The sequence below is a fragment of the Hippopotamus amphibius genome, chromosome 4 (assembly GCF_030028045.1).
Source record: "Hippopotamus amphibius kiboko isolate mHipAmp2 chromosome 4, mHipAmp2.hap2, whole genome shotgun sequence".
NCBI lineage: Eukaryota > Metazoa > Chordata > Mammalia > Artiodactyla > Hippopotamidae > Hippopotamus > Hippopotamus amphibius.
Window position 1 is genome coordinate 123,624,022 of NC_080189.1, and position 17,944 is coordinate 123,641,965.

The 17,944-nt window shown below is 40.9% G+C and overlaps 1 protein-coding gene across 3 annotated transcripts in view; it reads left to right on the forward strand.

Moving 5' to 3' along the window:
- The window catches only part of ARMC3 (armadillo repeat containing 3), a 96,905-nt gene that overhangs the window by 45,724 nt on the left and 33,237 nt on the right, over positions 1-17,944 (forward strand). For all 3 annotated transcript variants that reach the window (XM_057732042.1, XM_057732039.1, XM_057732040.1), the window contains one exon: positions 13,884-14,133. In XM_057732042.1, the coding sequence (XP_057588025.1) occupies positions 13,884-14,133 (250 nt within the window). The remainder of the gene's footprint in view (positions 1-13,883; positions 14,134-17,944) is intronic.

Here is a 17,944-nt window from a genome sequence, read left to right on the forward strand (position 1 = left end):
GCACCAGCTCTCTGGGCATCCCCTAGCCCAGTGAAGCTGACCCCTAAAGCAACCATCTCAGTATGTTAGTTTTTAATGTTCATTTGTTATTGTTTTGTGGCATTGTGGCTAAAATCACTCCTTTCTTACTTGAAATATTTCAAGTATTAACATTTGAGTTATTAATACGTGAAATTGCAGTTTAAAAAATAATTTAACAAACACAAATCCCTTTACTTACAAACAAGCCAGTGCTGGGGAGTAAAATGATGAAAAGTGAAACAGATAATAATTCCAGAAGTACGCTCACCTCCCAGGAGTGTTTTGCTTTAGGGCTTCTGTATGACCATCCTCTCTGCATGGAATGTTCTTCTATCCCAGGACATCCATCGCTCAGCCCTTGCCCCCTCAGGCCTGCCCAAATGTCACCTCCAGGAGGCCTATGGTAACCACAGTGGTCACAACTGTACCACCCACACACATCCTCCATCCTCCTTTCCTGCTGCCCTTTCTCATAGCTCTTGTCATCTTCTTACATACTCATTATGTTCTCTCTCACTCATTATGTTCTCTGACCAGCACCCAGCACCTTTGTATGTTTAATTCACCGACACACACCAAGCATCTAGAATAGTGCCCGTCCCATAGCAGGCATTCAGGGGGAAATGGGCTCACACCAGAAATACAACCAAAAGGAAAAGGACAGTGAAAAACAGAAGGTCTATCTGACATCAACCAGTTGCCCATAACTTAAAACAGAAAGTGATCATCTGTGCTGTTTGTTTGTTTTCACATAATTTGGATTAGAAAGTGGAGAGCAACTTAGCTCTGAGCGTCTAATAGCCATCCTTTTCATTCTTTACTATCTGCACAATAAAGGTCACTCAACGTGGACAAAAGGCAATGAATAAGAATAAAAATAACTATTTGAAGGTATAGGAAAAGAGGACAAGAATAGCCAGACTTACTTATTTAAAGTGACGGGGGGGGGGGGGGGGGCGGTGGCGGAGAAAAGTAAAATCATTTTTAAGTGAATAGGAAAAAAGTGAGGTTAAAATGACTCCCATAGAAAGAGATGACAATGGAAAACCAAGACGCAATACTGAATTTTATATAAAAATGTCATCCACTTAGTTAGTTTGGACACCATTATCCTTTTTTGGTTCACTGTTAATCTTTTTGACAATTTTCAATTTATAACACTTTTTGGAAAGGAGAAAGCTGTTCGTTTTTGAAAGAGGAAGTACTATTTCAGCTACATTTCATGTTATATTTACCTTGTACTCTTGTATCCAGTTAGTCATATCAAAGTTTTAGATTATAGGGGCAGGTTCTACATATTGTAAGAATATTTTAAACTATTAATTTATAACATCACTGCCATCTGTTGGATCTGTTCAGAATTAGAGTTTTTAAGTTATTCCAAGAATGAAAAGGGTTCAATGCTTTTCGTTTCCCAATGCCAACACTAAGTTGTGGCTATTGGTAAACAATGAAAAGATTAGAAAATAACAGGATTATTGACTAGATATTTTTCAAAAGATACAGTTAATTTAGGAAATAAATCACAATGAATAAAATTAAATTATAAAAAGTAATAACTACAATTATTTTAATACCTGTAGAGAAGTTAGTCGAAACTGTGGTTTTGCTATAGAAAATAGTCAAGTCTCTGTTGTCTTCACATAGATCATACTAACTAACTCTGATTCTTCATACTTACTTCACATTCTCTCCATAAAGAACTGGGTGATTTCTTTAAATTGTAGAAAACTTGTTATCTCCATTTTCTTATTTTTTTATTTTAATTTTTTAAACACTAGCAGAATTTTTTGTTTTAATAAATTTATTTATTTATTTATTTATTGACTGTGTTGGGTCTTCGTTGCTGTGCATGGGCTTTCTCTGTGGCGAGTTGGGGCTACTCTTCATTGCAGTATGCAGGCTTCTCATTTCTGTGGCTTCTCTTGTTGCAGAGCACGGGCTCTAGGTATGTGGCCTTCAGCAATTGCGGCACGTGGGCTCAGTAGTTGTGGCTCGCGGGCTCTAGAGCGCAGGCTCAGTAGTTGTGGCGCACGGGCTTAGTTGCTCCGCGGCATGTGGGATCTTCCTGGAGCAGGCATTGAACCCGTGTCCCCTGCACTGGCAGGCGGATTCTTAACTACTGTGCCACTAGGGAAGTCTTATTTCTTTTGTTTTTAATACCCCTTCTTGACTTCCCACAGCAGTGACTCAAAGCAGTTCTAAATGGCAGCACGTATAGTAGTGGTTCCTTAAAAAAAATCTTTTTTTGATAGATTGCTGGGCCACTGCTGGCTTCCACAATCCCAGAGACAAAGAACTCTCCTCTAGGGACCATCTGGCCATTGTGTGACCTATGGTCAGGACCACAATAAAGGAAATGAGGAGATGAGTAAGGAGTACACTCAAAGGGACTCCAGAAAGAGACAGAATGCCCCCAAGTTATATAGATGTGCATTTTTAGTGCTTTGGGAACTTTTCAATGTCCTCATTCTATACGGATGACCTGTCATTCTGTATTATCAGTATTAATATTTCTCTTCACTAATGTAAAAATAAAGCATTGACAATGATTTTAATACCTAGTGGAATTATTCATGGGGTACTATGCCTAAGAAAGCCATATAATGTATAGAGACAATTTTTAAAAGATACACCACATACAGAACTTCAAGAAAAGGCAGCACTTCAGGGCTTCCCTGGTTGCACAGTGGTTAAGAATCCATCCAGGGGACACGGGTTCCATCCCTGCTCCAGGAAGATCCCACGTGCCAGTGCCACGGAGCAACTAAGCCCGTGGGCCACAACTACTGAGCCTGTGCTCTAGAGCCTGAGACCCATAAGTACTGAGCCCACATGCCACAACTACTGAAGCCCGAGTGCCTAGAGCCCATGCTCCACAACAAGAGAAGCCACTGCAATGAGAAGCACACGCACTGCAACGAAGAGTACCCCCCTGTCGCTGCAACTAGAGAAAGCCCACGCACAGCAACAAAGACCCAATGCAGCCAAAAAAAATTAATTTTAAAAAGGCAGTACTTCATGTATTCACAGTGACTCAACTCCTTATCCATTCAGTATTCTCAGGGAAGGGCCTGACCTTGAGATTTAACATTCTTGGAATGTTAAATCTCTCTCGTGTGCTTACAAAGCACTTTTCAAAGTTTTTTTTTTTTTTTTTCATTCCTACCCCTTTAAATAGAGTTAGTGGAAGGTAGTATACTTGTATATTTATTTTTTACAAATATTTCGTTTAATTTCTGTTATTCTGTAGACTTAGATATAAAGACTAGTGCTATTCCTTAGAATTGCCTATATTTTATTGTGCGCTCGAGGCTGTAGTGCAGTGAATGATGATGGTCATTTTGAAGAAGGGAAAAAAACCACCTCTGTTAAAGTTGGCAAAACATCACAAGATTCACTTCCGCATCTCCATTCCTTGAAAGGAAGAGATGGGATACACACCTCCCAGATGGCTAGAGATGTGTACCATCACCCTTTGAAAATAAACTTCAACATCTGTTCTAGATCACACTTCTTGGCCAGCTGGCACAGATGCACTTAGAATAAGTAATCTTGTCGCTTACAATACTTTTTTTTAATCAAAGACACTTTGACCATAGAAATAATCCAGTTATTTACAACATTAAAATGCAATCTCAGGAAAAATGCAAACTCATGTTACAGACGTGATGTATGGGTTGCATTTGATAATGCTAAAGTTGTGCAGTTATTGTCTTTGTTAGGATTTTCCATAGGGAAAGTGTTTTAAGTTCCATTTTCCGCCCTACAGTGGAGGAACCGTGTCTTCATACTGACCCCTAGTGGCAGTTTAGGAAGAAGTTGGGGGAGGGGCAAAAAAGGTAATGGAAGGTTTGCTCTGTATTTTCGCGAAAACACATGAATTTAATTTGAAATACTCTTCAGTGTGTCTAAAATAATATTTTAAAATATTATTGAAAATTGTGATCTGTAAAGCATTCCATTGTGGTGCTTTTAAAGAGAGAATATTCTACTGCTAAGTATGTGTTAATAGATGCTTGTCTGTGTCTCTTTTTAAGGTGAAATCATTTCAAAATATTTTGACACATTCATTGTCCCAGTGGCTGAATATCGGCTGTGCCATATAACCATATAGGATAAATATAATATGCTTAACCGACATAAATTAACCTCGTTGTTATGGTACTTAATCTAGAGTTAAATTTTTTGCTCTTAACTTCGTATAATAGAAAAGATTATTTTGTTTTTAAATTCTTACTTATATCACTTTGTTGTCAGACGCTGCCTCCTTTGAATTAGAATGCTCACAACATGAGAATCCTGCAAGACAACCTGAGTTGGTTTCCTTTTAGAAAGTTCAGTTTTGTAGCAAGGATGTTTCAAACTTTTGTATTCAGGATGATACCTCGAAGAAGTTAAGTGTTCTTCACTATTTTAAAAGCCTTCTGAAAAGCATCTTCGTAGTAAACTTAAGTATTATTCTTGCCTTATTTCCATCCAAGTTTACTGAGTAGATATTTTCCGTTTCTACCCCCCTTCGCGCCTTGATTCCTTCTCTGCTGTGTGTTGATAGATGCCTCTGATTTGAAGGAATATATAGAATGAAAAGCTGGATTTTGCAATAAAACAAGGTGATTCCATACTCCAATTTTTGTGTCAGTCGATGCCTAGTTGACCTTCACAAACAGTTTGAATTTTATTAGCTACCAGTTTTCTGAGGCTAGGTGAATCCCATGAAATGTTCAATTAGAAAATTATCTATACTGCTTTTATTGCCTAGGGAGCAGAGGCTGATATTTGCATAACCTTACTTTAAATTTGCTGGTACCTCTTTTAGGCTTAACTTCCAATGTAACTGATTTTAAGAAGAAATTATCGAACAGTTTGGATACCTTTATATTGTGTGAGTTTTCTCTCTCGATTTGAAGCAGTGCTTAAAACCTACATAAATTCCATTTTTACTCATCCTTGACTTTTTAATATTAGTCCTTTCCCATGATTTTTCTTCCCTCTGAAAATGGCCTTTATTGCTCATTGATTGCCTAAACAACGAGACTTGGGTGGGATGCTTGAGGAAACTGACTCGGCTCTAGCCCTGCAGGGGTTGGAGATTTGACCATCTAGCTGAAAAGCTGTGTGAAAATGAAAATTTCATACACACATGCAAATTTGGAAATAGGATCCTATTTTCCCCATGATCCAGGAAATGGAGACAGGAAATAGGAAAATCTCTGCCCTTGTGGCTCACTGAGTATGCAGGGATGATGATGATGATGATGTGGGGATGATGATATTGATAGTGATGATGATGATGATGATGATGATGATGATAGTGATGGTGATGATGGTGATGCTGCTGCTGATGACAGTGTGGTAATGATGATATTGATAGTAATGGTGATGATGATGGTGATGATGGTGATGCTGCTGCTACTGCTGCTGATGTGGTGATGATGATGATGATGATAGTGATGGTGATGATGGTGATGATGCTGCTGCTGTTGATGACGTGGTGATGATGATGATGGTGAAGAAAGTGATGATGATACCTGGCATGTGTGACCTAAGTACTCGAAGGCATTGAACTAAGTACTAGAAACGGAATGCAGTCCTTGAGGCAGGGAATATTATCATCACATCCACTCTGCGGATGAGGAAACAGAGGCACAGTCCTTGCTCAAGGTCACAGAGGTGGGATGGACACTTCACACCGAGGCACTCGGTGATGTACATCCAGAGAGAGCTCATGCCTTTTCTCTCCCTCTGCCTCCTGCTCACTATCTCCCTGACTTTGAACTTCTCCATATCTTCCCACCAAAGTATTTCCCTTTGCCTTCTGGGTCTCTCTGGATTCCTCCAGACTGGAGGTCCCTTCGGAGAAGTGAATTTCCATCCCCTCCTTTCCTTCCTCCTTCCTTCCAGGTTCCTTTCCCTGTTATCTCTTCTCTTCCTCCTCTTCCTTATATTCTCTTTTTAAGAGAATAAGAAAGAGGGGGGAAAAGGTATCCAAGGGTTAGTAAAAATTTCCCACTATGCTATATACATCAAAATGATCTCCCCTATTTATCATTCCCTGAGGAATGTTGAAGTGAACCAAATAGATGCTGGCTTTTTTTCCCAGGCCTGGGGCGGGGAGGGTGGGGGGGACTCGAGGTGGGGGGAGTCAAGGAAGGGAGGGAATACGGGGATATGTGTATAAAAACAGATGATTGAACTTGGTGTACCCCACCAAAAAAAAAATTTAAAAAAATAAAACAAAAAAATTTCAGGGAAAAAAAAAAAAAAGCTTGAGAGGTTGATAATTGTAAAAAAGGTAGTGAACTAAAAGTCAGATCACCGTAAGTTTTTATTTTGTGTCTGTTGATTGACTTGCTTCGTGAGCAAGTCTTTTTGGGGGGGGAGGGGAGGGGCTGCGTTGGGTCTTCACTGCTGCGTGCAGGCTTTCTCTAGTTATAGCGAGCAGGGGCTACTCTTCTTGCAGTGCGCAGGCGTCTCATTGTGGTGGCTTCTCTAGATGTGGCATGCAGGTTCTAGGGCGTGCAGGCTTCAGTAGTTGTGGCGCACAGGCTCAGTAGTTGTGGCACACGGACTTAGTTGCTCCGTGGCATGTGGGATCTTCCCGGACCAGGGGTCAAACCTGTGTCCCCTGAACTGGCAGGCGGATTCTTAACCACTGCGCCACCAGGGACGTCCCTCGTGAGCAAGTCTTACTCTCACTAAATTTTATCTTTCTTTACTATAAAACAGAAAAAAGTGAATCTAGATTATCTACTATATTTTGTATGTCTAAAGTGATTCCCTCAATCCAGGATCACAGGGAGCCTGGAACATACTTTCCACTAAGAACTAGATGGGATCACTCTTTACCACTTTTATTATTTTATCCCAAAGGCTGAGGAAGTTGTCATCTCTGAACTTCGATTTCTTTTGTAACGAGTTCACTGTTACTTGGGTGTTCTTTATGTGCCAGACGCTGCTCTAGGCTGTAGGGATACTGTGGGGAAATGTGACAATGGTTCCATGAAACTGCTTTCATGAAACCTACAGTTGGGACAGGGAGACAGACAACACACAAGTAATTTTAAGGTAATTTCAGAAGCAATAACAGTACAGAGTAAATGAAACAGCACGAAGTCACAGAGAGGGGCGTGCGTGACACCAGGGTTGTGAAAAGGGTCACAGGAATGACACAGCTCATCAAAGACAGTCTCTCTGACGAAGTGACTTTAGAGTTGGTGAGACAAGGGTAGTCCTGGCAAGGGCCAGAGGTTTTTTATGTGCCATCACACTAGAGGTTTCAGCGTCCTTATTATTTAGTTAAGAAAATCAACAACGTGGTATCTCTAATTACTGTGGAATTGTGGCTCTTGTCATATCCAGATATGTAAATAGACTGATTTCCAGGCTAAACAGAAACATTTGGTAACTGCAGAAGCCATTTATTATGAATGTTCTAACACCTTGACCATTATTCCTATTTTATCAGGAGACAAGTCAGCCATGTAAAATGAAGACAGTTGTTCTTTCCTGATGGCAGCTAGTTAATTATTGGCAGGCATTCCAGCTTTTTGAAACAGAAGGTGGCATGTATGGAAGTGAAGTATCGTGACTGAGCAGACAGGTCAATAGGATTCCATATCACTTGTAAGAAAATTACATTTGATTTCCCTGCACCTTGATTGACTGCCTCATAACTGGCAACAAAAACCCTCATCCTCTCTGTGGAGATGCTGGGTTAGCCTGTACTCATCTCTTTGCAACTAGCAGTTTTCTCTTGAAAAATCATGCTGTCACAGCAGCTGTAGCATAAAAGCACATTCTGGAAGTCCCCACATCATACCTGCTAGGGCACATCATTATGATGAAAGTTTGGTGTCACATACTTTTAAATGTTTTCTGTTTTGGGGGGGCTTTTTTTGGTATTTTTTTCTTATTTTGCTATAGGATGCAAAACTTTCTGCATCTGTTTCTGTGGCTGGGTTTCACTTTAATAATAGTGTTACTTTACACTCTTCATTTCAAGCTTCTTGCCTGCAGCTAATTGTGATTCTGTCCCGTACTATATATAAGCCTCTTTAAATAATATATCTTTCAAAGGAGACAATACTCTTGGCTACTTCTGTCCATCCTGGGGTTCAGCCAGAGTTGGGGGTGGGCAGATATATTAGTCTTCGGCAGCTGTGGGGCTGCCGCGGGGTGATGCTTCTCTGGGACTCAGAAACTGATCAATTTAACGAACACCCTCGACTTCTCGGATCATTACCTTTGAAAAGCTGGCTGGGATGAGAGTCAGGAATCCTGTTCACAGCATTCCGAATCCGGCTGTGATAACCAGGAGATCTGTGTATCATAACGGCCGGCACCCCACCCCCCTCGCACCTGCATAGGCTCGCCACCAGGAGCCCGCAATTAAACTTGCCAGCCCCGAGTCACTGCTGCATATGCACCTCTCCTCACCACTCGCAGCGTGTCTGCCACCAGCATGTCCTCCTTGGTGTGACAAACCTCACGGAGACATATGAAAAGCCATGCTGGTGGGAACGGTTGTAATCACTGTTAACAAACAAGGTTCTGATTGCCAATATTACCATCTGTTCCATCGGGTTCCACACACCCCCCCCGTATGTGGGCTCTGTTAAACAGATTTTCTGTGCGGCCCAAGGTCACCCTTGATTCGTGTAACCAGCCTTTGCAGATGGGTTAAATGTGAGCCTCCAAACAGCAGCAAAGATCAAAATCTGAGAGGTACCAAGTCGTGTCCTCTGACGACACAACCCAAATAAACAGTCAACGGTGTCTGCAAAGACAGAATATCCACATCCCTTGCTACGTGAAAGGGACAGACCCCAAAGACATTGTCTAAAGTGCAAGATGTCATCTATTAAACTTCATATAAAAATGACTTCACTCTATAATTAGAGAAGCCCGGGGATGAGGAGGAAATAAACTGCTTTCAGGAGCAGCTATAAGTGATACAAGAGGAGATTCCCATTTTGCTGGGTCCTCTCCCATCTTGCAAACTTCACACTGGGCTGAGTACTTTTCCCTCCCCGCCTCTGGACACCAGCAGAGGTTTTCATCACTCCCCTTGAGTTGATTCAAGTCAATTAAAATATATTGATCTTATCAGCACTGGGGATAGAAAAAGACTCACATGCTGCCTGAGACCTAGGTACCAGGCATAGACAAGGCAGAGGAGGGGATGATTAATAAGGAGGGGCAGTGATGGATGTGGATGACTTCATCAAGGAAGGAGTGGGTGAGCTGGTTTTGCAGGGTGAGCTGGGGTCCTCAGGCAGAGGCACTGGAGGGATAGGGTAGGGCGTTTGGGCAAAGGGAGCATGGGTGCAAAGGCACACAGACATGAAATAGCATAGTATTTCCAGGGAGGCATAAATAGATGCTATTTGTGCAGTTCCATTTTTCCTTAGTGTTCTAAGTGCCCATGCTGTAAGTGCTTTTTCAAAGGGGGACTTGGGGACTTGATATGAAAAACTTTGTGCTGCATTCCTTTCCATAACAGGCTCCGTAAAATAATATTTCGAGATTGTTACTCTTCTCCGACTGTGAACATTTGTGCCAAAAATCTCATTTTTTAAAACAGAAACCTATATATTTAGCAAATGAATGCTCTGAGCTCATGTGAAAAAGAGACAAAATCTAGTTTGGGGGTCAAGAAATGTTTCCTTGAGGAAGAGACACTTGTGCCAAACTTTGCAAGATGAATCGGAATTATCGGGGGAATAGAGGTCCGGGAGTGGGACCAGAGTTCGGGAACGCCCCAAGGTGACATGGAGCCTGGGGTATTGCAGGTTGCCAGAAAGGCCTGAAACACAGCAACAGGAAGAGGTGGCAGGGCGGGAGGGCTGGTGAGGGAGGTAGGGTCAGCTCATGCTCAGCCTCAGAGGCCACGTGAGAAATCTGGGGCTTTACCCTGAGAAATGGGAAACCGTGGAAGTTTTAAGTAGGGGAGAAATATGATTATATTTATGATTTTAAAAAATCACTCTAGCTGTAAGATGGAGAAAGTTTTGGTGGGAATGGGGAGAGACCTGTTAGGAGAGTACTTAGATCAATCCACAAGATAGGATGTTAGATTGGATTCAGTGGGAGAGATGGAGAAAGGGAGCAATTTGAGAAATATGGAGGAGGACTTGGTAATAGATTGGATACACACAACGTCAAACTTCACTTCTATTTACATATGTCAAATGATATAAACAGATGTTTTTATACATTCCCATATTTGGCTTTTAATTTGATTATTTTTTTTTCAATTTACATTTTAAACTCTTACTTGATTAAACTCCAGCCGGATAAAGACTAATGACTGTAAATATCAGAAAAGAGCTTCAGACTGTTGTGATGACATATGGCCCTGTAATTCTGGATTTCGTAACCAAGCAGTATGACTTCTGTCCTGTTCATTTGGATAATACTCTACCATCTAGGAGACTAAAATGTGTCTTAAAAATATAATAGGCTTCAGCTTACGTAGACATGGGGAAAAATAAGACAGAATGTCTTGGGTTTGAAAGACACAAAATTAATTCAATTTTTTTTTTAAAGTACAAATTCTGCACTTTATTTCTATGACTGAAATTAGGTTTTTTTTTTAAGTAAGACTGGGGACTTCCCTGGTGGCTCAGTGGTTAAGAATCTGCCTGCCAATGCAGGGGACACAGGTTCCATCCCTGCTCCAGAAAGATCCCACATGCTGTGGAGCAACTAAGCCTGTGTGCCACAACCACTGAGCCCATGTGCCATAACTACTGAAGCTCACATGCCTAGAGCCCGTGCTTCACAACAAGAGAAGCCACCACAATAAAAAGCCTGCGCACTGCAACGAAGAGTAGCCCCCACTCGCCACAACTAGAGAAAGCCCGTGTGCAGCAACAAAGACCCAACGCAGCCAATAAATAAGTAAATAAATAAATAAATTTTTTTAAAAGAAATGCTATCATTAAAAAATAATAAAAAATAAAAAAGTAAGACTAATAGCTTGATTTTTCATATCATAATTTAATCTCAGTTATGCTTTTTGCACTTAGAGCTACGCATAGCAAATTACGGGCAGATATGTACATATAATATACGTCGCTCTCCCAGCTGTGCATGTATGATTTGTCTTTTGGTGCTGGCAGTTATGTTCAATTTAGTAAAAGCTATATTCCACTGTGTACTAGAATCTTTGAGTTTTTTAAACAGCTAGGTTTTTATGTACTTCCCTTTACTGCCTCCATAAAGAGCAAAGAACAAGCAGAAGGAAGAGTATAAATGAACCAGGGCCAGACGTGCCTTCATACAGGAGAAAGGGAGAAGCAGAATCCAAGTGGAAAGGCTGGGAGCAGAAGCACACCTGATAAAAATCCCTGTGTCTCCATGAGCTTTTTTTTTTTTGTGCATAAACTAGAGAAACAAACGATGGAGTATGATCCTACGTACTTACTTAAATTTTCCCTAAACTCCCTAATACACACAAAAGATAAAGCCTTTGAGAATTTTCTGGTATGAATTTACCTAAAATACTTCTGGCTTCTATCATGGGTGCCACTGAAATACCTCCATTGTGTGCTCTTTCTTTACTCTCCAAGATGTGTTAAAACACGAACATTGTCAAAGATAAAAACCACTAAGTGACAAAGGAATCGTGCATTTCAGCCAAGGTGTATTTATAATGATTTTAAAAATCACAGAGTATTTGGTTTAAGGAACTGATTGCATCAAGTGCATGAAAAACAATTCAGAGGAAACAAAATTTCTTGAGAAGGTTTAAGCGTACGTTACTTAATTAGAATATATGCATAATTAAAATTCTTGCTGGCAGTTTTGTTTTTAATTCAATGTTGCGTATAAGAAGTTCCTGGTGAACTAATATATTAGAGCCTCCAAATCTTCCCTTATTCATAAAATCAAATGACCACCATGTCAGTTAATAGGAGAGAGATGTAAATGTGAGATTATCTTAAGAGTGTTTATTTTATCCTCTATGAAAGGAAATTAAATGCAGTCCCTCAGGCTGCCAAAGTGAGGCACAGGCCCTTCCTCTAAATATTCTTCTTGGGCTTCCTCCCAAATATTGGTCACATGTCATCTAATCAAATTTTAGTTTTAAGGGACACCCTTCCAGAGAAAGACGAGGAGATGCCACAGAGGGTTAAACAGACACCAGGAACTGGAGGAGGGGAAACATGGAAGTGAGTGCTGACTTTGCCTTGGTATCAATCAGTTTGGTGTGTTTTCTGGATGAATTTATATAAACCAGGGGTAGGAGGTGCGTTCAAGGTCAACACCATGGAGCCCTTCATTCTCCAGAGCTGCTGCCTCTAGTCATTCTTTTCCTGCCCAGCGGCTGCTGGTCAGTCTCCTCAAGAGCTGTTTTGTGCCTGATCACAGCTTCCTTTCACCTAGAGCTACCAGTCTCCTTACTGAGGCTGTGTTTGCATTCTCCTCTCTGATGAATAATTGTGATAACATCTGCTCTTGACATTGTCATTTCTCCTTCACAACCAGCAAATTTAAGTGACAGAACCCACCTAAATTGAACTCATCAGAATACAGGGTGATGGGCTAAACCATATAGCCTCGCTTTTTTTTTTTCCTTTCAATTTTGGGTTTGTTTTTTATTCTGAGTACAGGTCTTTTGCCTCCTTAGGTAGGTTTATTCCTAGGTATTTTATTCTTTTTGTTGCAATGGTAAATGGGATTGTTTCCTTAATTTCTCTTTCTGATTTTCATTGTTAGTGTATAGCAATGCAAGAGATTTCTGTGCATTAATTTTGTATCCTGCAACCTTACCAAATTCTTTGATTAGTTCCAGTAGTTTTCTGGTGGCATCTTTAGGATTTTCTATGTAAATGTTGGTTATTAATATGATCCTCAATTTTTTAAAAAAAGTGTCAAATATAAAATGAAAAGAGATGCTCACATTATTGGAGTCTCAAGTGTATTTTTACTGTCTTGATTACCTCTATTCCTATGATGATTTAAATGGATTTTTAACATAATTTGCGGTCTTCCTTTAAAACCAGGATGCTCTATATATCTTATTGCTTGAAACATCTCTTATTTGAAGAAATTACAAATATTAAAGAACATAATTAAATCATCTTCCGCTCGTTAAAATGATCTTTTTTTATTTTTACTATTTTATAAGCTATTTGAGTGATTACAAAGCAAAGACTATAGAAAGTATAGTGTTTTTAAAAGGAGGTTTAGGGTTTCTAATTGTGAGAAAATGTTAATATATTAATGGATGACTGTAGTCTTTTTACACTAGAAATAGGAAATTTAACAACTGAGTATGCCTACATTACTGAAAGTATTCTTGTCAATATCATGACTTTGGTCTTGATGTTTAATTTGTAAAATCAACATTCACCCCCAAAATGATCTGCAGCCTTCAAACGTGTTAACATCTGCCTACAGTTAACAGCCTCATTTAAAAAGAGGGAAGATGAGCTGAAGAATTTTAACTTAAATTCCCACATTCATTCATTCCTCCCATTTGAAGCTTTGTTTTCTGGGAATATTTTAATAGACTTTCTTTGAACAGAATTTCCTGATCTTATAAGTATCACTGAGGTAAAAAATGAACAGCTGTTGTAGGGTTTCTAAGAAGCAGTCGTGCATTTTTCTATAACCCAAAGCTGCTTATGTACGGAAAGGATTATTTAAATTCATTCATAACCTGGCATTTCCCCCGCCCAGGCTCCATTTAAACCCCCAGAGCCTCAATTCCGGGTTCATGGCCCGGGTAAATTAATTTCTTCCTAAAATTGTCTTTATGCACTCGTCTGTTTTATAAGCTTAGTTGTACGCTCCAAAGATCATTTCTTGAACTGGGGTGAACGGCACTCATTTCTCTTTCACTGACCCAGCGCTGCCGCCGAAGGTGATGGTATCGACGCGTTAATCCACACCCTGTTCAGCAAACGAGACGGCGCCGTCGCCAACGCCGCCACGGTGCTGACGAACATGGCCACGCAGGAGCCCCTGCGCCTGAGCGTGCAGAGCCACGACGTCATGCACGCCCTGCTCGGCCCGCTGCAGTCGGCCAACACCGTTGTGCAGAGCAAAGCCGCTCTCACCGTGGCGGCAACCGCGTGCGACGCCGAGGCCCGGACAGAGGTGAGCGTTTGCGTCACTTTCCTTCTCTCTTCCTTCTGCTCTGTACGTACTGGTGCATTAACTTGAAACACTTTCAAGGGTTTGAACCTATCCATCATTTAAGTCCTTCAAAACTGGGGCAATATACGTTGGAAAATAAATTGGCATCATCCAGTAAAGAAGGTTAAGCGTGCCCTATAATGTGGCACTTCGGTTCCCGGGTATATACCTAAGACACTCTCTGGTCTCCGTGCACTAGGAAGCATTGTTTATAATATCTCAACAGCTGGAAACAAACCAGTTGTCCAGTTGTTAAGAGAACGGATACATAAATTTGTGGTATATGCATAAAATGGAATCTTGCATCAGTGAAAATTAATGAACGATAGCTACAGACATCAACAGAGAAGAATCTCAACCAGCATAATGCTGGGCAAAGTCAAGTTCAGAAGAAAACAGAGGTGTGAATTCTACTTATATAACGTTCAAAAATATGCAAAACTAAGCAATATGCTGTTTAAGCACATATACATATAAAACCATAAAGAAAATCGAGACACCCCAAATTTAAGAAATTGGTTGCCTCTTGGGGGATCAAGGGGGTGGATGTGTTTGAAGAGGAGTACATGGAGGTTCAAGGTCACTGAAATGTACCATTTCTTAGGCTGAGTGGTGGACAAACAGGTGTGCCATTGATTGTGATGCTTCAAATTACATATATGCGTTGCTCATACTCTTCCGTTTCTCTTACATTTCAAAACTTTAAAACACGAAATTGCATTTTTTTACAAGTCCATCATATAAAAGTATACTTGGTCCCGTGAAGGACTTAATATAAAGCTACAAATGTACCCTTTTCTCTTGCTTTTTTTCCTGTTTACTTGTCATGTGGCACTCATTCGAACAGCCTAGGACTCTGTTCCTCTCTCCCCAGTGTAACTAACACGATGGAGCACTTATTGTGCACAGCCAGTGTGCTAAGCACTTTACATGCATTTAAGCCTCACTTGAAATAGGTATGTCTGTCATTAATTCGAAAAGATACGTGCACCTTAGTGTACATAGCAGCATTATTTACAATAGCCAAGATATGGAAGCAACCTAAATGCCCAACAATGGATGAATGGATAAAGAAGATGTGGTATTTATACACAATGGAATATTACTCAGCCATAAAAAGAAGGAAATTCTGCCATTTGCAACAATGTGGTTGGGCCTAGAGGGTATTATGCTTAGTGAAATGTCAGACAGAGAAAGACAATTACTCTGTTATTATTTATATGTGGGATTTTAAAAATAAAACAAATGAATGAATACACCAAAACAAACAGATGCACAGGTGTAGAGGACAAACTAGTGGTTACCAGGGAGAGGGAAGAAGAGAGGGGCAAGATAGGGGTAGGGGAGTAAGAGGTACAAACTACTATGTATAAAATAAATAAGCAACAAGGACGTATTGCACAGTACAGGGAAATACAGCCACTATTTTGTAATAATTTTAAATGGAGTATAATCTATAAAAATATTGAATCACTGTCATACACCTGAAACTAATATAATAAAACAATTATATGTAATATATGTAGTATATAAACCAATTATACTTCAATTTCTAAAAAAACAGGTACATTTGTAATCCCCATTTTACACAGGAGAAAAATGAGACTTAAGGAAATAATGTGTTCAAAGCAGAGTAGATAGGTCGGGACATCAGGGATGAGAGAACACATCTTTCTGAGTCCAGAGCCCCTGCTCTCATGCTGTGCTGTCTGCTCAGACAACTCATAAATCTCCTATTCTGTCTCTTAGATGTCTCTTCTACCCCCTTCTTTGTTCCCATTGACTCAGTTCATTTGTATTCATCCATTACACTAGTAAGATAGCCACCAAACATTTATTTACCAACTACTACGTGCCAGGCACTGCATTCAGCAGTGGCAACAGTGATAAACGACAGCGCCTTGGTCACTCCTCCATGCGGCTCACAGAGCAGTCATCTGTTTCCTAGCATATTGCAAGTGACTCTACAGCTCTCCCTACCCCTGCCACCTCCTACTCCCCAAACTGCCTCCAGACTGATCTTTCAAATATATGACCCTCATCACATCACTGCAAGTCCCTGGGGTATGCCACTGCCACATGGGAACAGCTAAGCCGCTCAGTGTGCTGTGCAAGGGCTCAGCAATGATCTGCCCCGACCAGCCTAAGCCTGAACTCACTTCCCAGGTGTAACTCCACACTCCAGAAATACCATACGATTTGTAATTCTGTCAGCATGCCTCTGTTCTCTTGTTGACACCTCCTTGATTTCTCTGCTTGGAAAGCTAGCCTCACCTTTGTCCACCTGATAAATGCCTGTTTCTCCTTAAACACCCACTCAGCCTTCCTGTCCTCCAGGAGGCCTTCAGTCCTCAGACGTGGACTCAAACGTCCTGCTCTGTGTCCCCACCACCCCCATGCATGCCTCCCTTGAATTCTGTTTTGCATTAGTTTTTGTATGAAAGACCATAAGCTCCCTGAGGCTTTAGGGAAGGGAACTGAGGTTTTCCTTCCCTGCATCCATGTGATTGGTATATACCTGGCACACAGTATATGCTTAATAAACAGTTGTTGAATGAATGAATGAATGAATGAATGAAAGAATGGAGAAATCAGTAAATGGATTAACGATTTGCCAAAAGAACACATGGAGTCAGATTGCTATCTTATACTCGGATGTAAAGATGTTCAGCAGTTTGGCTTGTTAAGCATAAGATGCTTTGAGTAAACTTTTCAAAGCTGCCCAATCATGTGTACAAACGCATAATCCCCGTCAGAGCCTCTGTGTTTGAGAAGAACATGATTGGAAGTGGCTTGTATCTCACAAGGGCTCCTGTCTTCAGATACTACACAGAGACCTGTAGAATATGCTTTTCATCCTCCAGGCTCAGATAATACAGTATTACATTTCAGACAGTGAGACAAGAGCTCTGTCAAGTCTTTTTTTTTTCTCTCCCTGATTGGAATAATTTTATACACGAGTGATTTCTTTCAATAGTGTAATTAATGTCATTCTCCCCAATTCTCTTCTTGTTCTTTTTCTTCTCTTTTTCACTCTTTGAAGCAATATGAGTGATAACAAAGTGGGTCTCCTTCTGGGGAACTGCTTCAGCATTGCTTTGGCCACACTGCTGACTTGGTGGCAGCACCCGGTGACACAGGTGACACTTGCCTGTGTTGGTTACTCCTGCCCAGCCTTGGAGACCATGTCCATTTCCTATCACTGCTGAAAACAAATGACCACAACTTAGTGGCTTAAAGCAATACAAACCCATTATCTCACAGTTGGGAGGTCAGAAGTCTGAAAATGGGTCTTGTGGGTTAAAGTCAGGATACCAACAGAGCTGTGATCCTTCTGGAGACTTGAGGGGGACATCTGTTTCCTGGCCCTTCCTAGCTTTTACCATCCACCTGCATTCCTTGGCTGTGATCCCTTCCTCTGTCTTCAAAGCAGGTTGCTCCCATCTCTGTTTCTGCCAGTCTCCTTTCTCTGTTCCTCACAGTCTTATCTCCCTCTTATAAGGACCCTTGTAATTAAATTGGCCCACCTGATAATCCAGGATGATCTCCCCATCCCCAAATCCTTAACCATGTCTGCCAAATCCCTCCCAGGGACAAGGGCATCTCTGGGGGGGCCCATGATTCTGTCCACCACAGGCCAAATGGACATGCAGTGGTGAGGAGTAGAGTGAATGAACGTGGGACATCCCGCTTGTAGAGGGGAGAGGACAGGCTCTTTGCCCCGTCCCCACCCCATGTAAAATCACAATGACCTCCCTCAATTATTTTTTTT